The sequence below is a fragment of the Muscardinus avellanarius genome (assembly GCF_963383645.1).
Source record: "Muscardinus avellanarius genome assembly, chromosome: 20".
Taxonomy (NCBI): Eukaryota; Metazoa; Chordata; class Mammalia; order Rodentia; family Gliridae; genus Muscardinus; species Muscardinus avellanarius.
Genome location: NC_137806.1, coordinates 29,743,212 through 29,766,069, shown reverse-complemented (window position 1 = coordinate 29,766,069; position 22,858 = coordinate 29,743,212). Strand labels below are relative to the sequence as shown.

The 22,858-nt window shown below is 45.4% G+C and overlaps 1 protein-coding gene across 7 annotated transcripts; it reads left to right on the top strand.

Moving 5' to 3' along the window:
* Window positions 1–1,326: 1,326 nt before the first annotated feature.
* GTPBP4 (GTP binding protein 4) lies at window positions 1,327–20,874 on the top strand (the record flags this gene model as incomplete). 7 transcript variants are annotated; one of them, XM_080716911.1, is made up of 17 exons in its annotated part: window positions 1,327–1,374; window positions 2,544–2,714; window positions 4,271–4,374; window positions 4,452–4,588; window positions 6,023–6,123; window positions 6,559–6,651; window positions 8,105–8,296; window positions 8,659–8,724; window positions 9,428–9,517; window positions 10,757–10,867; window positions 12,693–12,773; window positions 13,224–13,272; window positions 14,374–14,474; window positions 15,185–15,382; window positions 17,082–17,147; window positions 19,178–19,321; window positions 20,722–20,874. In XM_080716911.1, 17 exons carry the CDS (start codon window positions 1,327–1,329, stop codon window positions 20,872–20,874), a joined length of 1,905 nt encoding a protein of 634 aa, XP_080573037.1. The 7 variants fall into 7 exon arrangements, with proteins under 7 accessions (XP_080573037.1, XP_080573036.1, XP_080573040.1 ...); XM_080716910.1 differs by having other exon boundaries at window positions 13,221–13,272; XM_080716914.1 differs by lacking the exon at window positions 2,544–2,714.
* Between the last annotated feature and the right edge of the window lie 1,984 nt (window positions 20,875–22,858).

Genomic DNA, 22,858 nt, shown 5'->3' with positions numbered 1-22,858 from the left:
TACCCCCCAGCCCTATTTAATTTAATCAATTAATTTATTTTTGTGGTGCTGGGGATTGAACCCAGAGACATTCTACCTCTGAGCTACCCCCCAGCCCTATTTTTTTTTAATTTATTTTGCAACAGGGTCTCACTAAATTGCAGAGAGCCTAAATATCTGAGGCTGGCTGCGAACCCAGATCCTCCTGTCTCAGCCTCCCAAGTACTGAGATTACAAGCATGCGCCACCATGCCTGGCTTATTTTTTATTTTGAAATAGGGTCTCGGTAAGTTGCTGAAGGCCTCACTAATTTGGTGAGGCTGGCCTTGAACCTGGGAACCTCCTCTCTGAAGTCTCCCACTACTGGGATTACAGGTATGTACCAACCACCATGCCTGGCTGATAATGTTTAATTTGCAGTTATGCTGAGTTTAACACATCTGGAATCAGACAAGTAGGAATTCTACAACTGTTGAGTATCTACAGTTAGGGAGCGACACTAGGAAGGTAAGTTATCAAAGACTGAATTCTAGTTATTAAAAGAAGAACGGAGTCGGGTGTTGTGATGCATGCTTGTAATCCCAGCATTTGGGAGGCTGAGACAGGAGGATTGCGGTTCTTGGACAGCCTCTGCAACTCAGTGAGACCCTGTTAAAAAAAAAAAAAGAATAAAAAATAGGGCAGGGGGTGTAGCTCAGAGGTAGAATGCCCCTGTGTTCCACCCCCAGTAACACACACACACACACACACACACACACACACGCGCGCGCGCGCGCGCGCGCGCGCGCACACACACACACACACACACACACACACACACACGCAGAAAGAAGAGCCAGAATAATAGCTGTCACAGAGAAGAGGAAGGATTAAAAGAAACCCGGGACAAGGTCATATGAAGAGCAGGTTCGTGGTCACAGTGAAGGCTCTGTCTCCATAGGGAGCAGGTGAAGTTAGGTGTGGTGGCGCACGCTAGTGATCCCAGTACCTGGGGGGCTGAGACCGGAGGATCGCAGGCTCGCAGCCAGCCTCAGCTACTTGGTGAGGCCGTGCCCTGAGCCCTTCCTTTACCCGGCAAGGACTTAACCTCTCCGGCCCTTCTGCCTGCAAGATAGTGCTTCTCCCAACCCCCAGCTCAACTGGTCCCCATCCCTCGGCGGCGCACCTCCGGGCCGCGCGGGGGCGCTGTGCAACTCTGCGGGCGCACGGGCGCCGCCCTGGGCGATTCCGGAAGTGACGCACTCGCGCCCGGAAAGTCGGTGCGCAGCGAGGGCGGAAGTCCCGCCCACTCCGCCGGCGGAAGTCCGGTCCTGTGAGCCGGGTCTCCGCGTGCTTCCCACTGACAGCATGGCGCACTACAACTTCAAGAAGATTACGGTGGTCCCGTCTGCCAAGGTAGGGGCTGACGGAGGGCCGGCCCGCGCCTCGCCTTTGGCTTCGTCCGAGTCGCCAGGGAGGACCCCTGCCTGCGTCCTGCGGCTGGGACAGGGGCTGTTTTGTCCCCTGCGCCCCGGTGCCCCCCGCTCGGTAGGCCGCGGCCTCTGGGGGCCAGGGACCCCCGGAGAGCAGCCTCGCCCCGAGCCCATCGCCCACCCCAGGCCAGGGAGCCCCAGAACCGGGGGCTCCCAGACCAAAGCCCTGGAGGCGCCGCCGAGCGGGCGGGCGGGCGATGGCCGCCCCGAGTGTGCAGGGGAGGGGAGCCCCCGGGGCGGCGGTGAGCCCAGGGCCCTGCCTTTGAGTTTTGAGTTGAGCCGAGCCGCCTTTTTAATCAGGGAGGCCTGTTTCTTTCTTCCTCATTATTGTACTGGGGGAAACGCAGTGTTCACATATGGCAGGGTGAACATTTATATAGCGTTATTCAGTGTAGGGAGGGACAGTCAAAATGTGTATATATACTTTATATATATTGAACATATATATAGGGTTTTATGTGTATCATATAATTGACTTAGTGGATAACTTTAACTTTTTTTTTTTTTTTTTTGGTGGTACTGGGGATGGAACCCAGGGGCCTTCTACCTCCGGGCTATACTCCCAGACCTATTTTATATTTTATTTGGAAACAGGGTCTCACTAAGTTGCTGAGAGCCTCACTAAGTAGCTGAGGCTGGCTTCGAACCCGTGTGATCCTCCTGTCTCAGCCTCCCAAGCGCGGGGATTACAAGTGTGCGCCACCACGCCCGGCTGACTTAGTGGTTAACTTTAAAATGTATTTTAAAATGTCTATTTTTTGTTGATTTGAGTGAGGTCTGTATTTCTAGAGAACAAAGGCGTTTACTTAAGCCTTAGGGATGTGCACCATAATCCTTTGGTGATTGGACATGAAAAATAGCACGGCAAGAAAATACCAGGCAATGTTTGTTGTAGAAACTGTGGAGAGAGTGACTGATGTGTGTACAATGGATGCAAAAATGTGTAAGAGATTAAGATTTAGTTATAAAAAGTAAATTTTTGTAGTTTCAGATATATAATAATGTTAGATATTAACGTTTTAAGAGGACTTCAAACAAGTGGATGAAAAGAAATTGTCTGGATTGTGTCTTACTTATTTTCTTTAATTGCAGGACTTTATCGACCTGACATTATCGAAGACTCAACGAAAGACTCCAACAGTTATTCATAAACATTACCAAATTCATCGTATTAGACACTTTTATATGAGAAAAGTTAAATTTACTCAACAGAATTACCATGACAGACTCTCACAGATTCTTACAGATTTTCCCAAATTGGATGTAAGTAACTGGGGGACGTGTGTGGTCATGTATGTGTGAGTCTTTAGACTCACTAGTGAACCAGTTTGATGGACTCATTTGACAGAAAAAGAAAGCCAGTGATTTTTTCTTTTTTGGTCACAGTATACTCTGTGTGTCAAAGCCAGGAAAAGAATCTGGGTCTTAATCTTCATTTGCCCAGCCAAACCTCATTTATGGAGGCCAGCACTTTCAAGGGCTGGGGGTATAGCTTGGAGGTAGAATGGCCTTGTATTCAGTCCCCAGTACCAAAATATATAAGTAAATACATAAATAAAGTTCTGTAGAGGACAGGCATTTATATTTGTCTCTAGAGCTTGACACAGGTAGTCAATAGATATTGAACGAATGAATGCTTTCTGGGAAAGGTCAAGTATTGGAGAGTACCTGGGGATGAAAAAGATTAAGATTATTCTAAACTAACTTGATATTAGGAAATACTTGATTTTGGGAAACAACATATTTTGATGTAATTAACTTATTATACATATTTATTAACTTATTACATATTTTGATGTAAATCACATTCTCATGGTTCTTTGAAAAAGGTTTATCTTCTTCATTCTCTGTTTTTAACATATTCGAGTGAGGGAGTTCAAATATATGAACATTCCTTTACTACCCAGTGACAATGTACCCCTCTACTCTGGATATTTTCTCAGATTCCTATAGTTTTTAGTTAGGTGTCTGAGAACAAAGCTGTTGTTCCTTGAACACTTACTACATGCCAGGCGTGGTTCTGAGCACTGGAAATAGAGCAGTAGTAAACATCTCTGTCCTCATGTCAGTGGAGGAAGAAAGTGGTGAACATAAAAGAATACCTGGAGTATCAGATGGGAGAAATGAAGCCATGGCAGGGGAGTAAGAAGTCTCTGCAGGGAGCTGGAGCAGAGCCATGAAGGATGGGCCCGCCAGCAAAGAGACCCATGCAGAGAAGAGATGTCGAAGAGACCTGGGAGGTGGGGCCGGACTGCAGACAGAGGGTATTGAGTGTGTGTGTGTGTGTGTGTACACTTATTGGTACATTGGAATTCTAAAGGAAGCCTCAGGAGGGTTTTGGCCTACCTTTTAGAGGATGCCTGGCCTATAAGTGGATAAGAGAGCATAAGGAGGTTAGTGCCTGCCTCCACCTTCAGATAGACATGCACCATTGTGCCTAGTTGCTTATGTTTTCTTTTCTTTTTTCTTTTGCAGTCCTGGGGAATGAGCCTAGGGGTATGGTATTCTACCTCTGAGCTACACCCTCAGCCCTATTTTATTTTTTATTCTGAAAGAGTCTTATTAAGTTGCGGAGGGCCTCACTAAGTTGCAGAGGCTGGCTGTGAACCTGCGATCCTCCTGTCTCAGCCTCCCAAGTACTGTGCAGCACATACCTGGCTTGATGTTTTCTTAAAGGACTAAGTTGACAGGGCCATTGGTCAGGAGAGAAGCTGCAGGTTTGAGGAGGAAAAGGAAGTCATTTCTCATGCGTTATTAATATATCGGAAGGAGAAACTGTCGGGCCCAAATGACTATTGTGCCTTTTTTGTTTCTTATAGGACATCCATCCATTTTATGCTGATTTGATGAATATTCTCTATGACAAGGATCATTACAAGTTGGCTCTAGGACAAATAAATATTGCCAAAAATTTAGTGGACAAGTAAGGCATTTTCTTACTATGTTATCTTTAAAGTTATTGTCAAGATGAAAAAAAACTTACTTTTTTATTTTTGTAAGTGTTGCTAAGGATTATGTACGGCTTATGAAATATGGTGATTCCCTCTACCGCTGCAAACAGCTGAAGCGCGCTGCCCTCGGCCGAATGTGCACGATCATTAAGAGGCAGAGGCAGAGTTTGGAGTATTTGGAACAAGGTATTTGTTACGTAAGCACACGTGTTAAGATGCTTGATTCTTGTTGAGGACTTTGCATGTGTGTGTGTGTGTGTGTGTGTGTGTGTGTGTGTGCGCGCGCGCGCGCGCGTGCGCTGTGTGTGCTGTGTGCGTGTGTGTGTCTGTGGCTCTAGAAATTGAACCCAGGGACATTCTCCCTCTGAGCTCTACCCCCTTATTTTTTTTGTTTAGTTTTGTTTTGAAATGGTCTCACTAGGTTGAGAGAATCTCATTATTTGCTGAGGTTGTCCTCCAACCTGCAGTCCTCCTATCTTAGCCTCCCAACTACTGGGATTACAATTGTATGCCACCATAACCGGCTAGGACTTAATTTGTATTTTAGAGATGATGGCATCAAATTATTTTTTTCTAGCCTAACCTATAAGAAATTCTAATTGAAAAAGTGCTAGAAATTACAATGCTTACAAACTGGTAGTGCTATTTAGAAAATATGTGTTTGCTATTTAATAATTAAGGAATTGACTTGAGAAAATACTGAAAAGTATATAAAAATCAAATGAGTTATAGTTTTCCATAGTACTGTGTTTTTTTTTTTTTTTTTTGTGGTACTGGGATGGAACCCAGGGGCATTCTACCTTCGAGCTATACCCTCAGCCCTATTTTTTATTCTTTATTTTGAATCAGGGTCTCACTGAGTTGCAAAAGGCCTCACTAAGTAGCTGAGGCTGTCTGTGAACCGCGATCCTCCTGTCTCAGCCTCCAGAATGCTGGGTTTACATGCACGCACCACCACGCCTGGCTTAGTACTGACATTTTTATTTTCAAGAAATTCTTGTATTTAACAGGACAGTTTCTGTAGTAATGAGGGTTTTTTGAGAAAAATTACTTGGCTCTTTCCGACATGTTGTTTTACACTATTGGTCATTTTGACTGGTTTGATTTTGCTCCTTCCCCCTGCATCTTGCAGATACGTTTTGGCCAGGTTTTGCCATGTGGGCGCTTTGAGAGTCTTTCCCGAGTTCAATTGGATCTTCAGAATAGCGCAGTGGGCACCACTTGAGCTGTTGGTATCACAAAGGAGGCAGCTGGATGGGTAGCCCATGCTGTAGCCAGAGGGTGGCAGCACGCATGTTTCACAATGTCTGCTTTCCAAATCCTTCCATTTGATTCATCTGGACATGTCTAAGCCCACCTCTGTGTCACTGAGTCCAAAGAGCAGGTCGCCAGCCTAGACCCAGGAGTCTCGGTGCTGCCGGCCTTGGAGAATGCCGCCGTATATTCACGCATCCTTTGTAGGTGCAGTCACTCCTTCATTCACTCATATTTTCTTTATCACTGTTGCATTATAAAAGTTGAAGTTAGAGGAATATAACCGTGAACTTGCAGTGTAACTAGTTTTAGAAGAGAATTTCAAGCACTCATAGCTTGTGACTTTTCTCTCCACCCTCCCTGCAGTGCGTCAGCATTTGTCGCGTTTGCCCACCATTGATCCCAATACCAGGACCCTGATTCTGTGTGGATATCCGAACGTGGGGAAGTCCAGCTTCATCAACAAGGTGGGTGTGCTTGCTTATGAAGCCGCGTCCTCCGGTGGGTCCCCCCAGCGCGGGCCTGCCCGAGCCTGAGGCCTGGGCCTGGAAGCCAGGCCGTGACCAAGTGACTCCTGCCCGGGCATGGTCATGTAAAATTTCTCTTGTGGGTGTTTTATTTTTCCTGTGGTACTGGGGATGGAACTGAGGGACAGTCTAGTGTTTATTCTTCATTTTGAAACAGGGTCTCACTGAGTTGCAAAGGGCGTCACTGAGTAGTAGCTGAGGCTGTCCCTGAACTGAGATCTTCCAGCATGCGCCACCATGCCTGGCTTTTGGGGGCTTTCTTTTTCCTACCAAGAATTAGTCTTAGTAATGTGTGGTGTCTTGCCTACATTGTTTGATAGGAAATGAGTTCCAAATCTCTCATAGTTGAGAAAGTTCTGATGGTTTTGATTCCAGGTGACGAGAGCAGATGTGGATGTTCAGCCCTATGCATTCACCACCAAGTCTCTGTTTGTTGGGCATATGGATTATAAATATCTGCGTTGGCAGGTGAGAATCTTGTGTTAAAACATCGAACAAACATCTTAGTGTGCATGGGGGGGGGTTATTGGAGATTGAACCCATGGACGTTCTACTCTGAGCTACACCCAAGCTCCTATTTTATTTTTTGTTTTGAAAGAGCATCTCAGTAAGTTGTTGAGGGCCTCGCTAAGTTGCTGAGGCAGTCCTTGAACCTCCTCCTGGCTCGGCCTCCCATGTACTCCTATGTGCGGCCGCATGCCTGACTTTGGTTTTTTATTTTTATTTTATTTATTTATTTATTTTTGCAGGTCTGGGGGTGGAACCCAGGGGCATTTGACCTCCGAGCTACACCCCCAACCCTATTTTTTTATTATTTATTTTGAAACAGGGTCTCACTGAGTTGCAAAGGACCTCACTAAGTAGTAGCTGAGGCTGTTCTCGAACCACAATTCTCCTGTCTCAGCCTCCTGAATGCTGGGAATACAAGCGTGCGCCACCACGCTCGGCTTGTTTTTTTAATTAATGGAATTTGGTGGTTTCTAAAGCACATAGTGTTTGTTCATTTCATAGAGCACTTCTCCATAGCACAGCACCCTCTAGGAGGATTCTGATGAGTTGGGGAAAATAGATTCTTTGGCATCACCAGGATCTTGAAATTTCTCCATCACCATAGAAAATAATTACTTGGGAATAATAATTACTTAGTTCTTGGGAGGCTGAGATAGGAGGAGCGCAGATTCAAAGGAAGCTTTAGCAAGTAGACTTTCAGCTGCCTAGCGAGACCTTGTTTCAAAACAAAAAATAAAATTGGGCGGGGAGTGAGCTCGAGTTGAATGTCCCTGGGTTCAATATCTAGTGCCACCAAACAACAACAAAAATGCATGAAGCTGTCTACTTAATCAAATATAACATTATTTATTTATTTATTTATTTTGCTGAACTGAATATTGAACCCAGGGGCATTCTACCTCCGAGATGCACTCCCAGCCCCCATTTTTTATTCTTTATTTTGAAACAAGGCTGAGCTCACTAAGTAGCTGAAGCTGGCCACGAACCTGTGCTTTTTCCTGTTTCAGCCTCCCAAGTACTTGGAATTTAACTTTATAAATAATGAAGAAAATAATTGTTAAGACCTAGAAAGCCAGGTGTGGGGACACACACACACACACACACACACACACACACACACACACACACACGTGCATGCACGTGCTGGGAGATTTGCCAGTTGTTTGAGTTTTCATATCTTGGATGTCACTAATGAGAAGAGGGAGGCCTCATCCTCCCGCGGTCACTGTCTCGCCCTTCAGCGAGCGCCGCAGCATCTCCCGCCACTGTTCCTTCAGTGTGTAAAGACGATGCTTTGTCTTCTCACTCTTGATTTTGTCAGTGCCGTATTTCGTTAGGTCTGGCTGGGTGTGAGAGGGACCCCGGGGATGCTCCGGACGGGAGGTTTGTGAACACGTGCCTCGGTTGTTAGGTCGTCGACACTCCGGGGATTCTGGACCATCCCTTGGAAGATCGGAACACCATCGAAATGCAGGCTATCACTGCCCTGGCCCACCTCCGAGCCGCCATTCTCTATGTGATGGACTTGTCTGAGCAGTGTGGACATGGGCTGAAGGAGCAGTTAGAACTCTTCCAGAACATCAGACCTCTCTTCATCAATAAGGTAAGAGTGGCGACATTCCCATTTACACAGCTGTCCTTCCTGTCTGTGTGGAGTGGATCTCAAGACAGCCCGTGCCACGAGTGCCGAGTGCACAGCTAGGACTGAGCCCTGTCTGTCCCTTGAGTGAGCACTGTGGTGCCACAGCGGATGCTCAGGGAGGGCACAGATCTCACCGCTCTGCTCAGATGGTGCGCGGTGTAAGACTCGAGCGTCCCTTCTGGAATTGTATGTTAATATTTGCAGCTTAGTTGACTTTGAGCAAATGAAATTGAAAAAAGCAAAGCTAGAGAAACTGCAGAAATGGTGGGGGAACCTGAGTATTTCACAGTGTGGAAGTAATCACCCCTGTTCTTGCCCGCCAGCCTCTCATAGTTGTGGCAAACAAATGCGACGTGAAGCGACTGACGGAGCTTCCCGAAGACGACCAGGTGAGTCGCGGCAGTGCTGTGCGCCAGCTCCGAGCTCGCCTCCTAGGAGGGATTTGCAGTCCAGATCGGAGCCTCCTCAGCGTTTAGTGACAGGACACAGGAACCTAAGGCACACTTTGCTGCTTGCTGGTTGAGAGTCTTTGGGAACATGTGGGTTTGAGGTATTGATGTATTGATACGTTTCAATCCTCAGTTACTTAGTGAGTTCTTCTGCAACTTAGGGAGAACTTGTTTCAAAAAATAAAAAAGGCTGAGGGCTGGGCTCCTTTGTGCAAGTTTGTAATCCCAGCATTTGGGAGGTGGAGACTGGAGGATCACGGTTCACGGACAGCCTCAGCTCCTTAGCGAGGCCCTTCACAACTCAGTGAGACCCTATTTCAAGAATAAAAAAAAAAATAGGGCTGGGGGTGTAGCTCGGAGGTACAGTGCCCCTGGGTTCTTTCCCCAGTATTGAAATAAATGAATGAATGAATAAATAGGGCTGGGGATGTAGTTCAGAGGTAGAATACCTCTGGATTCAATCTTCAGTACTGCCAAAAAAAAAAAAAATCTTTTTAGGTGTGTGTTCTTCATAAAGGGATTGAGAACAAGTTATAAATGTTGAACAATTAGCATTTGCAACTTCTGTTTGCAGATGCTAATAGGGAACTGGAAATCAGTAATGTGTCTCATTATGTGTCTCATTTTTCCTTTGTGTTCCCAGAAAATATTTGTAGACTTGCAGGCCGAAGGCTTCCCTGTCATAGAGACCAGCACCCTGACCGAGGAAGGTGTCATTAAAGTTAAGACTGAGGTCAGTGCTTTCTTCAGTCAGGTTGCAATCTTTTTATTGTCTTTCTATTTTGGAAAAGTCAGTTATAGGGGAAAAATGGCCTTTATTGTAGGAGTCACTAATACTCAGCCACTCACATGGTCAGGAGTGGTGTGCTCCGAGAGGGTCCAGACGCCCTCAGGACATGCCTGCCCTGACCGCCCCGGTGCATCTTGGGGTTTGGAGAGGTGCAGGTGCCCCTCAGCCTTCAGGGCTTGGGCCCTAGATCCTTCCTCAGGGATGCGAAGTCTACATGTGCTCCGGTCCCTTAGATGAAGTGGTGTATTTTCATGTAACCTGATACATCTTCCCAGACACTTTACATCATTTCTAGATTATCTCTACTACCTAAAACAGTGCAAATGATATGCAAGTAGCTGCTGTACTGCACTGTTTAGAGGATTACGCGTAGTACAGGCACAGTGTTTCTCTCTTGATACGTAATAATTTTGATCTGTGATTGGTTGAACCCAGGAACGTGAGGCCACGTGTACTTTGCAGTTCCACTGTAGGAAGTACCAACTTAATGCACTCAGCTGAGCCGGGCGTGGTGGCGCACGGCGCACGCTTGTAATCCCGGCGCTCGGGAGGCGGAGACAGGAGGATCGCGCTGGTTCCGAGCCAGCCTTGCTTGCTTAAGAGATCCTGTTTCCACATAAAAAGTAAAAAACTAGGTCTGGGAGTGTAGCCCGTGGGAGTGTGTCCTGGAGGTAGACGGGCTTCCAGGAACCCCAGTACCACCAAAAAAAAAAAAAAAAAAAAAAAAAGACTGCGCTCAGCTGTAGAAGGGGAAAGTGGGCTGAAAAGCTGCTCAGGAGAGGTCGGCTCCTGTTTCACGGGCTGTCCGCGTTCTTTTCCGTGTTATTTTTAACTGAAGGGGTCATTAGTTGCTCCAGTGCTGGAGCCCCAGCAGCATCTAGGAAGGGTGGGCGGCAGAGGCTCTGGCATCTGAGCAGAGGGCTGCGTGCTGGTGGTGGGAGCCAGGCCTTGGGGATATGGGGGCAGCTTCAGAATTTGGCCTCAGGTTGACCCTCTGCCAGAAGAGTCAGCTCCCCTCCTTCTGAGAGAGGATGAGCTGCCCTGCACAGTTACTGGTGAGAGAAAGAGCGTGGGGCGCTCATTTGTAACCTGGCTGTGAGTGCGTGCGGCTCTGGTTCTTGGTTCTGCGACAGGCAGCTGTTGTCTTGTGCCCTCGTCACCCTGCCTTTTCTACTTTGTTAGGCTTGTGATAGGCTTTTGGCTCATCGAGTGGAAACCAAAATGAAAGGAAATAAAGTGAATGAGGTGCTGAACAGATTGCATTTGGCTGTACCAAACAAGAGAGATGATAAGGTAAGTTTGCCATTCAATAGGGCCTCTGTGGTACACTTACTGTGTGGCTGGCACAAGTCAGTGGGGTGCCGGGTTGGTGGCGCATGCTGATAATCCCAGCACTGAGGCTGAGACTGGAGGAGCACGGTTCGAGGACAGCCTCAGCTACTTAGCCCCTCCGCAACTTAGTAAGACCCTGTTTCAAAATAAAGAATAAAAAATAGGGCAGGGGGTATAGCTCGGAGGTCGAATGACCCTGGGTTCCATCCTCAGACCCCCCCACACACACACAAAAAAAAAAAGTCATTGGGGCTGGCCACTCACCTTTTCTGGTTTGCAGATCCGGGTATAGCCATGTGAGTTGCATAACTAGCTTTCTGTTCTCAATCATAAAGTTACGTGTGTGCATGGTAAAGAAGATGGGGCCAGGTGTGGTGGCGCACGCTGGCAGTCCCAGCACTTGGGAGGCTGAGACAGGAGGATCGCAGGTTCGCGATCAGCTACTTAGTGATGCTCTCCGCAACTTAGTGAGAGCCTGTTTCAAAATAAAGAATTAAAAATAGGGCCAGGGATGTAGCTTGGATGTAGAATGCCCTTGAGTTCAACACCCAGTACTGCGGGGGGGAAATATTTTTTTGAAGACGGTAAAGAGGAGAAGGAGATGTGGCAGAAAACCTGCTTCTCTGGCAGAGAGTTAATGTTACTCTGCAGTCCTGCTGATCAAAGTCCATGAATGTGTTTCATGTAGAAGGATAGTTAAGATGTTTTAAACTAGGCTTGGTGGCGCATGCCTTTAATTCCAGTACTTGGGAGGCTGAGGCAGGATGGCTGCAGGTTTAAGGCCAGCCTTAGCAATCTAGTGAGACTCTTTCAAAATAAGAAATAAAATAGGGCTGGGGGTGTAGCTCAGAGATAGAATGCCCCTGGGTTCAACGCTCAGCACCACCACCAAAATAAATTAATTAATAAATAGTTTTCAGCAGATGGAAGTGTATTTTTTTTAATATTTGTTTTCTTGCCTTTAGAAATGGTTTACATCTTTACACATGTGCCTTAGCGTGTTACTGTAAATAATTCTTTTCATATGCCCTATAATTTGTTTTTCTTTTTTTGTCACTTACCTTTGAGTGCTTTTTTTGGTATTTTTTAACCTAAAGGAAATAGGAAATACACATTTTAAAACTATTAACATAATATGTATATATATATTTATATTTCCTTTATGGTTGCTGAATTTTGTGTCATGCATAGAAAGGTCTATTATCGTTTTTTTTTTCTTTCTTTTTTTTTTTTTTTTTTGTGGTGCTGGGAATGGAACCCAGGGGCATTCTACCTCTATTTTTTACTTTTTTTGAAACAGGGTCTCGTTGCAAGGGGCCTCCCTAAGCAGCCAGGCTGCCTGTGAACCGCGACCCTCCTGTCTCAGCTGGGATTACAAGCATGCGATACCACGCCGACCCCTTTTTTAAATTTTGAAACGGGGTTTTGTTAAGTTCCCGTGTGCTGACTTCCAACCTGTGCTCCTCCTGTCTCAGCGTCCCAAGTGCTGAATTACAGGTGTGTGTCACTGTGCCGTTTGGCTTATTTTTTTAAATGAATTTTTGGATTAGTTTGTAGAATCCTGATCTCATCCAAACTGTTCCTGAAACCCCACGTCCATAGATGAAACCCTTGGTTTTCAGTTAGTCTGGGTATGACTTTAGTTTCCCTGCAGGCAGAATCTGCTTCTTGTTTTTTGTGGGGTTTTTTTTTTTTTTTTTTTTTTGGTGGGGGGGGTCCTGTCATTAGGCTTCTTTCGCATTCATCAGGGTATTTCTTATAAGTATTTTTAATGATGCCTTCGTAGGAAAGGCCCCCTTTCATCCCAGAAGGAGTGGTGGCGCGCAGGAGGAGGATGGAAATTGCGGAGCAGCCCAAGAAGAAGCGGGTATGTTGCACTAGCTCAGGCTGCTTTCCTTGTGGCGAGGGGCAGAGAAAGGCTACATTTGCAGCAGTGATGGGGGCCCGGGTGCTGGGTGCGGCAGGCCATGTGTGCCAGTGACAGGGGCCTGGGCGTGGGAGGAGGCTCGGCCCTGGGCACGAGCTGAGTGTGATCGGGTGCTGGCCCTAGTAGGAGTCAGAACTCAGCAATGAAGCCCTCCTCTCATGAAGTTCTTGAGTTGATGGTAGATTGCACTCTACAAAATTGTGTGTGTGTGTGTGTGTGTGTGTGTGTGTGTGTGTGTGTGTGTGTAGAGACAGACAGACAGACACACCTGTGCAGTCCACTGTATGGTCTAACAGCTATTTCTAATAGAATAAATTTAGTCATTGACAAGAAGGGAACAAAGTGTTTGGGGGTTAATAGGTAAAATTATTATTTTTTCCATCATAGGAACGAGATCTTGAGCTGGAGATGGGAGACGATTATATTTTGGATCTTCAAAGTAAGGACTAGAATGCAATAAGTGTTTTAAAATGTTATTATGTATAAAGTGTTTTGCTAAAATACTATTTTAGCAAAATAGTATTTTATTTTATTTTATTTTTTTGGTGGTACTGGGGGTGGGACCCAGAGGCTTTCTACCTCTGGGCTATACTCCCAGACCCATTTTATATTTTATTTGGAAACAGGGTCTCACTAAGTTGCTGAGAGCCTCACTAAGTAGCTGAGGCTGGCTTCGAACCTGTGCGATCCTCCTGTCTCAGCCTCCCAAGCGCGGGGATTACAACCATGCGCCACCACGCCTGGCAGGCAAAATAGTATTTTAATGAGTAATATTTCCAGAATATTTATCAAATTTTTATTTCTTTTTTTTTTTTTTGGTGGTGGTGGAGATTGAGCTTAGGGGCATTCTACCTCTGAGCTTGCCCAACCCTTTTTACTTTTTTTTTTCAAGTAGGGTATCACTAAGCTGTTGAGGCTGGCATTGAAACTGTGATGCTTCTGTGTTAGCCTCCCAAGTGCTGGCATTACAGGTGTATACCACCATGCCTGACTAACTTTTTATTATTTATTTATTTATTTATTTTGTGGCACTGACTGAGGATTGAACCCACAACATTCTACCTCTGAGTTACACTCCCAGTCCTTTTATTTTTATTTTTATTTTTATTTTGAAACAGGGTCTTGCTGGTGTGCTAAGAGGCTGGCTACTTGCTGACGCTGGCTTCACACCTGTGGGCCTCTCTTCTGAGCTTCCCAAGTACTGGGATTACGAGCACACACCCCCACGCCCAGCCTAATTTTTCAGTTTTTGAAGGTTAAAGTGGCATAATAATAGGGCTCTGAGAGTTCTTCCTCTCAAGTCATTTTCTGTTGTTTTTAGCAGAGAGGATTTTATAGTTTTCACACCATAGAAAAAAATATTGAAAAAGTAATTGTTGATTTTGTTACTAAAAACTAAAAGCCTATGCAGTGTTACACATAAACATTGTATTATCTTTGTATAGTAATATAACTTGGTATAAGTTTTAACTCATTTTGGGTACATAATACTTAAAGATACTAGAAACTGCTATAAACATATGTATTTTTTTAATTTTAGAATACTGGGATTTAATGAATTCTTCGGAAAAATACGATAAAATACCAGAGATCTGGGAAGGCCATAATGTAGCCGATTATATTGATCCTGCTATCATGAAGGTCTGTGTCACTTTAAATGTGTCCTCCCTCCTCATCCCCCTGCCTCCCTTGCTGCCTGGTCTTGGAGACATCTGCCTTGTCTCTGCTGGGGGCCTGCAACCTTAGAGGCTTCTCACACCCCTGCCCAGACTTGCCCTGCCTGTCCAGCAGGTGGCGCCACATTGTCAAGAAAATTGAGTCCATTTTCTGTCCAAGTCCCACTGGTCCTTCTTTTCCCTCCCTCTTTTCCTTCATTTATTTATTTTTATGTAGTACTGGGGATTAATCCAGGGGTATTGTACTTCTAAGCTACACTTAAAATAGAAAGGTAGCCCTTTCTATTTTTTTTTAAAAGAGTCTCACTAGGTTGCTGAATCTCACTACATTGCTGAGGCTACCCTTGAACCTTTGATCCTCCTGTCTCCTGTTTCCGTCTTCCTAGTACTGGGATTACAGGCATGCACCACCACACCTGGCAATGAAGTTTTGTTTAAAGGAAAGGAAATAGCTTAGAACAGTATTGACATGAACAGCGAGTGTTTGGGTGGTCAGCATTTTCTTCACAGAACCATTTCCTGGGAGAGGAGCTCTGTACACAAATGGGGCCCAGTTGTGATATTATTGTATTTTCAAGGATGAAGGGAAACATGGTTTCCACAAACACATTGCCTGCCTACTTAGGAGTTTTTTGTTGTTGTTATTAATTTTGTTTAATTGTGACTTTTTAAAAGAAATTAGAAGAGTTAGAAAAAGAAGAAGAGCTAAGGACAGCTGCTGGAGAGTATGATAGTGAATCTGAGAGTGAGGACGAGGAAATGGTGGAAATCCGACAGCTGGCGAAGCAGATCAGGGAGAAGAAGAAGCTGAAAATCCTGCAGTCCAGAGAGAAGAATACACAGGGGCCCCGGATGCCACGGACTGCCAAGAAGGCAAGTGTTGTCGTCCCAAAGAGTGTGGCCTCTTCTTTGTGTGTTGGATTCTTGTGCAAATTGTTACTAAGTCCAGCTTATTGACCCATTTGTGGCCATAGGAATGTGTGCCTGTGCTGTGTTGGTGTGTTGACTTTCAAGGTGGTTCCCTGGTGGGTTGTGTTCTGATCATTGTGCTCTTTCTTGATGACTCTCAGCTTCCAGTTCAGCACAAGTATTGACCACATTATTTTATCAATCTACAAGTTAAAAGTAATTAATGAGTTAAAGAAACTTGCAGTCATCGATTAACGTTTTCTTATTTAATTACTACAATCCTTTGGTACTTGTTTCTGAAAGTCTGTTCTGTAAGGCTGTCGTCATGATGAGTGATGACTCACCACCGGTGGTGCTCAGTGATCCCTGGGAGGAGAGTTGTCACCGCACCGAGTGTCTTCCTGTCACTGTCCTCAGCTTTGCTGACTCGTCTCTAACAAGGACAGAGTCACGGCCTTATATACTGATTGTGGCGCAGAAGGAAAGGACATAAGTTATGCCTCGTTTTTGATACCTCGCAAGTGCTCAGTAAATGTTAGTTTTCGTGGGATTTAACTGGACTGTCCAAAGACGTGAAAGTGCTCCTGAGTTAAAAAATACAGCTTCTGGAAGAAATGTTCAGAGATCACTGTAAAATGTTGATGTGAAGATCCAGTAGAAAACCAAATTCAGTTTCCCCTACTCTGAGCTCACGCTGGAGGGCACCGCTGTGCTCCCAGCTCGCGGGTCCTCTGCGTCCGTGAACAGGCCTCAGGCCCGCAGCAGGCAGCAGCGGGCATCCTCCAGTTGATTGGCTTCAGGTCCTGTTACCTGGAGGCAGTGTCAGAACCACAGGTTGAGGCCCAGGCCCATCAGACTGGAAGTCCAGGCCTCCAGAACTTCACGGTCCCCTCTTGGAATTTGATTGATTTGCTCCTAGAACTCAGGGAGATGTGCCTTGTGCCTCCTTTTACCTTTTCATTTGAAGACTTTTGGATGGTGCAGGTGGCAGCCAGATGGAAGACAAGGAGTGAGATCTGTGTGGGTCCCAGCGCGGGCGCTCCGGCCCCACAGGGCTGGACGAGCGCTGGTCCTCTTTCCTGCAAGCCTTCGCCTGTGAGCTGTCCAGAAGGCTTCCAAACTCTGCCGTTTTTAGTTTTCATGTCCCCAGACTGAGTGGGGACACCCAGCAGTGCTTCCACTCTTCCTGACCTTGGTAGCATTTCTGTCCCTGGGTGTGGGGTAGGCATCCTTCCGCAGTGGGGCTCTTTATGATCTACTCAGAAAAGGTGGAGAGGACATTTCTTGGTTTCCAAGACAGAGGACAAGGGAAAGTTAGATTTGTATGTTTAGTTTCTGTGACTTGCCTTCGGAAAGAGTTTCCTTTAGAAGAAAAAGAAACCAGTGAAAGGAGGGCAGGAGAAAGGTGGGGGTTAGATGTCGACTGATTGATTGGCTTTCTGAAGCTGCTCCGGGAACCAAGGACCCAAGTCCAGATAGTTTAACTTTGTTCTAGTCATTTTGGAGATAACACGGGCTATGAGTGCTACAAGCCAGGAACTACAGACAAAAAAACAAATAGATGCATCAGGGTAGCGCATAGATATTGTCCCTTGATTGTTTTTATTTAAACATTTCATCATAACCACTTTAAACAAGGCTATTTATGTTTTTAACTCCTTAGGTTCAGCGGACGGTCTTGGAAGGCGAGATGCGCAGCCTCGGGGTCAACATGGACGACAAGGACAGCGTGAGTGCAGCGGCTCGAGAGGCCGTGCCGTGGGTGTGCGCTCACCCCGCCCAGGGAGTGGAGCCCCCTGCTCCTCCCCGCACGGCCAATTGAACAGCCTGCGGCTTGGCCGAGCAGAGGAAGGCGCACTGTAGACTTGTGGGGCGCGGGGTGCAGGCTGCCTCCGTGCTCACACAGTTGGCATACACCCTGAAAAGATGAGAGGCAGATGTGTGCGCCAGTCCTGGGCTTTCCTGGGCATTGCCAGGTGCTGTGTGCTTCGCACGCGCTGTGCTTTGGTTTTCTATGACTGGCTCACAGTGGGTTGTGTACACAGCACCACCACAGACATGTCTAGAGCGCCATGGTGCGCTGGGCAGGAGGATCCCAGCCCCGTGGGCCTCCTGCGGGACTACTGTCTGCGGCACATTGTTTACTGGTTGTAATGTGGTGCACAGCTGTATAGGATTAGATACAACTAAAGAATATATATAATAAAATAAAAGACTTAGCAGCAGTAAAAAATACAAACTGGAATAGATGTCAGGATAAAATAGGTATTTTTTGTGGTTTTGGTTTTGATAATTAATGTTTCTGTGTGGTGTTACTGAGCGCTAACATGAGAGGGACCTAATGACTTTCTGAAGTATAAACGTTAGAAGGCATTTTATAGATCTGTTATAATTCAGATTTAATTTTTCCTTTGATGAATTAGTTATGCTGGAGTCTATATGTGTTCATATAAAAGATTCTTTCATGTTCTTGATTTTTTTCAAGAGATTCCTAGAAGTGGCATTACCAAACTCAGAGGACAACACTGTATTACAGTTCCTTTCCAAAAGTGTTAGGATAGTTTAGACTTAATTAGCTGAATGAGCACGACTCCTTGCTTCATGTCTTCTTGCATAGCGAATTGCTTTAATGCACATCTATATAGCTTTTGACATTTGGTGGTTTATTGAGCGCCAGGCTTAATGTCCACGTGTCTTCTGAGGTAGTTGTACTCTCATTTTATAGACAAGGTAACCATGGCTCAGCAAGGTTAAGGAGACTCATTTAAATTCCCATTACCACCAGCACAAGGCAGAATTCTGCCTTGACAAAGGTCTGACGGCAAAACCTGTTTTTATGGACAGGAAATCTACATGCTTGAAAGGTTGAACTTTCTGATACTTATCACATTGTGTTCAGATGGATAACTCCAAGGAGGACAGAGAGATAATTTTTTGTGTCTGAAATACAAATTGTGATGTTAAATCTAATGATGAATTTTGGTGTGATTTTGGTTGGGGGACAGAGCACTGGGGATTGAGTTACATCTCCAGGTTCCCCTCTCCCGTTTTTTTGAGACAGTCTTGCTGAATTGCCCAGGCTAGCCTCAAACGTCTGAAGTAGCTAGGATTACCGGCATTTGCTACCTTGCCACTAATCAATTTTGAATGGACAGTTCTAAGTTACATTATTTCTATTGTGCTGGGGATGGAACCCAGGGGTATGCTACCTTCAAGTTATACTCCAGCTCTATTTTATTTTTTTATTTGTAAACAGGGTCTCACAAAGCTGCTGAGTCTTGCTAAGTTGCCAATGTTGGCTTTGAACTTAAAATTCTCCTGTGTCAGCCTCCCAAGTGCTGAGGTTACAGGCATGTGCTGCCATGCCAGGTTTAAGTAACCTTTTTAAAATGGAGTTAAGCCGGGCATGGTGGCACATGCTTGTAATCCCAGCCTTTAGGAGGCTGAGACCAGAGGATCACAGTTCGCAAACAGCCTCAGCTACTTAGTGAGATCCTGTTTTAAAATAAAGAAAAAAAAATAGGGCAGGGGATGCAGCTCGGAGGTTGAATGCCCCTGGGTTCCATCCCCAGACTTACCCAAAAATAAATAAATAAATAAAATGGAGTTAAAATCAGCTTTGAAACCTAAGCAGGATGTGTTAAGCATATTTGACCAGTAAAGCTGTTGCTTGTTTGTGTCAGAGTAATCTTGATGTTACTGGACCTGGGAGCAGGGCTGGGATCCAGAGGGCTAACGTTCTCTTTCTGTGCATTTCAGGCCCATTATGCAGTGCAGGCAAGAAGATCTCGGAGCGTCACTAGGAAAAGAAAGCGGGAAGAATCGGTTCCGCCTTCTTCCGTAGCCCGGAGCCGGAGCTGCTCTCGCACTCCACGTGATGTTTCTGGTCTTCGGGATGTCAAGGTTAGTGTCTGTGGTGTGTAATAGTAAAGAGTACCCAAGGGTCCAGGGCAGGAGCAGTCCTGGTTGGGGTTTAGCTGTGCACTCCATCTGGTTGTTTCTGGCATTCTTGAGAGGTGATCCTTGGCCGGGGAACAGTTGGATGTCCCTGGCCGTTGCCCTGGGTAGACTGTTCTTAATGGCTTTCCCCTTTCTAAAGGGTAAACAGGAACATGGTCTCTTAAAGTACCAACAGTCTGAACGTAGGTCCCAGCTCTTCATTGGAGCACTAGGAAACAGCCCCTCCCACCACCAGGTGGCCCCAGTCCCAGCAAGCCCTTGTGAGGAACCAGCCCAGTGGGAGAGGCTTTGGTTAAGCCTCAGGTGATTCAGTTTATCTTCATGTTACAGGAATTCTTTTTCCTTTCAGATTGATCCCTTAGGCTCTCTTTTTGTTGTTGTTTTGCAGTACAGGGAATTAAATCCAGGGGTGTTCTACCTCCAAGCTATATCTCAAGCCCTATTTTTATTCTTTATTTTGAAACAGGGTCTCACTAAGTTGTGGAGGGCCTCGTTAAGTAGCTGAGGCTGGCTGCGAACCTGCCATCCTCCTCTCTCAGCCTCTCACATACTAGGATTATAGGCATGTGCCACCATACCTAGCTGTAGTTCCTTGACAGAGACACTTTCTTTGGGTGTTTACAGTCTCTTCTGCTGAAGTGGTTTTGTTTTGTGGTACTGGGGATTGAAGTCAGAGGCATTCTACCTCTGAGCTACACCAGCCCTGTTTTTGTTTTTTTTTTTTTCGAAACAGGGTCTTGCTAGGTTGCTAAGAATCTTGCTAAGTTATTGAGGCTGGTCTTGAGCCATCAGTCCTGTCTCAGCCTCAAAAATACTGATTACAGGCATGCGCCATCACACCTGGCTTGAATTTTTTTTAATAAACACATCCCATTGTTTGAAAATTCAGATACATGGGAAAGCCTCTGTGTAAACTGTTGGGCAGTCTCCTTTGTGGAAGCCTGCGTTTTCTCTCCACTGTGTGGTTGCCACTGGAGCTCTGGGTGCTTGTGTTGGCAGGGCTGATTGTCAGTCAGACGTGAGCAGTGCATCCTCATGGGCCTGAGTTCCCATGTGTTCATTTGTAAGCAGTTAGGATAGGTAGATATGCCTCACTTTTCTGGGCCTAACACAGCCCAGTTCTTCAGGTATAACTCTCATCCTAGATGTGATTTTCATTCAGTCTTCACACATAAATACTCCCCAGGTTCCTGCAGATACCGGGGAGGGCCTGAGTGAATGAGACCTACCAGGGTTGTTACAGAACAGACCTGGTTCATTAAGACACAGTATTGGCTGGTGATTAAGCACACAGCGGAGGTTTGGCTTCATTAATTAGCTTTATACTTTCTCCTCCTTCATAGATGGTAAAGAAAGCCAAGACAATGATGAAGAACGCACAGAAGAAGATGAACCGCTTGGGGAAGAAAGGAGAGGCAGACAGACACGTGTTTGACATGAAGCCCAAGCACTTGCTCTCTGGGAAGAGGAAAGCTGGTAAAAAGGACAGGAGATAGCATCCTGTCGGCAGACACGGTTGGAGAGACCGCCCTGTTTATTTCTCGGTTTGGTGTGGTATGGATTCATGAATTGGAACCCTAATCTATTAACTCAAAAGACCGTGGAAATGACTGAAGTGCTTGTTGCTTTGCTGAGAGCTGGTAAACTCTGTTTAGACGTGGGGAATTTTTGTCATTTCATAATACTACAGTTATTTGTAGTAGACTGTTTCTGTACTTAATGGAGTTTCGATTGCTTCAGATTTGCAGAACTGGAAAATGTATTGGTGTGCTGAGGTTATTTCATAAGATAGAAATTTGGCTCATCACACATGAATAGCCATCTTTGTGAGGAAAGCTTCTCCACTCTAGGGATGTAGGCAGAAGGTGGCCAGTCCTGTCCTGCAGGCTTGGGGAAAGACACATTTAGGATGCTTTAGAATCCAGAGCGTAAAATACTCTCTTAAATTATTTTCTAGCCCATTTGTACAATGTATCATTGTAATCTGTCTTCAGCTATTTTATCCAAAATAAACCTGTCTAGGCAAATAGTTTCTGCTTTGGGTGGATATTTTGTTTGTTTTCATGTATTTGTTTAGTTATAAGTCACTATTGATTTGGTCAAATGTAGAAGGACAAAAAAGAAAAAAGATCAGACCTTTCTGATATTTAAAGCAAAACTACATTTTTGGGAATGAAATGCATAACATATACTGGCAAGTAAAAATGACTTATTAAGCTGAGTGCTATGGCACATGCTTGTCATCCCAGTACTTGGGAGGCTGAGACAGGAGGGTCTCAGGTTTGCACCCAGCCTCAGCTACTGAGGCCTCTGCAACTTAGTGAGACCCTGTTTCATAATAAAGAATAAAATAGAGGGCTGGGGGGGGGGGTGTATAGCTCATAGATGGATTTCTCCTGGGTTCAATCCCCAGTTCTGATGATCTGAGTTTTTTCATTTAAATATATTTTCCATAACAAAAGTTCTGAATGATAGTAGTTTTGAAATGGACAATAAGCGTGTGTGTGTGTGTGTGTGTGTGTGTGTGTGTGTGTGTGTGTGTGTAAGGTGCCTGAGAACTGAACCCAAGACCTCCCAGCATGCTAGGCACATGCTCTGCACTGAGCCACACCCTTAGACCCCTGCTCCCCCCATCTGCTTTTTTTTTTTTTTTTTTTTCAGGGCACAGAGTAATCAAAGGTGACAATGTTCTGGGGCCTGGTCTTAAAGATGACAGTCAGGACATAGGTACCTTCAAGGACACACTTAACAATGCGTGTGTGTGTATGTGATACTGGGAAAGGAATCCAGGAACATGCTACCTCCAAGCTGCACCCCCAGCCCAATTTTTTATTCTTTGTTTTTGAAACAGGGTCTCATTGAGTTGTGGAGGGCCTCACTAAGTAGCTGAGGCTGTCCGTGAACCGCGATCCTCCTGTCTCAGCCTCCCAAGTGCTGGGATTACAAGCGTGCGCCACCACGCCCGGCTGCAGTTCTGCACTGAATGGTGACTTTTATCAGAAGAAGGTGAGGAAGCCTAACTAATCCCAGGTCCTGGCTGTCCCGCAGTGCTCCGCAGGCTCATATGTGGCTACATGTGTGGGTGTAGAGAATCACGTGGTCTTCTTGTGTTTGAATGAAGATGTTTCCAAATTTGCTTGGTTGAGAAAATAGTACACACCCTTTTCTTTTCCCACCAGGAATAGTGTTGAAGGCTGTGGATGCTTCATTTGTTAATAAGAAAAAAAAATCCAAGTGAAAATTAGAAATTTGCAATTTTAGCATTGGATGTCATAGTTTTATTTCTTTATTTCTTTATTTTTGTTTTTTTTGGTGGTACTTAGGATGGGACTCAGGGGCATTCTGCCTCCGAGGTATGTACCCCCAGCCCTTTTATTTTTTTCTTATTTTGAAACATGGTCTCAGTAAGTTGCAGAGAGCCTCATTAAGTTCCTAAGGCTAGCCATGAATCTGTGATCCTCCTGTCTCAACTCAAGTACT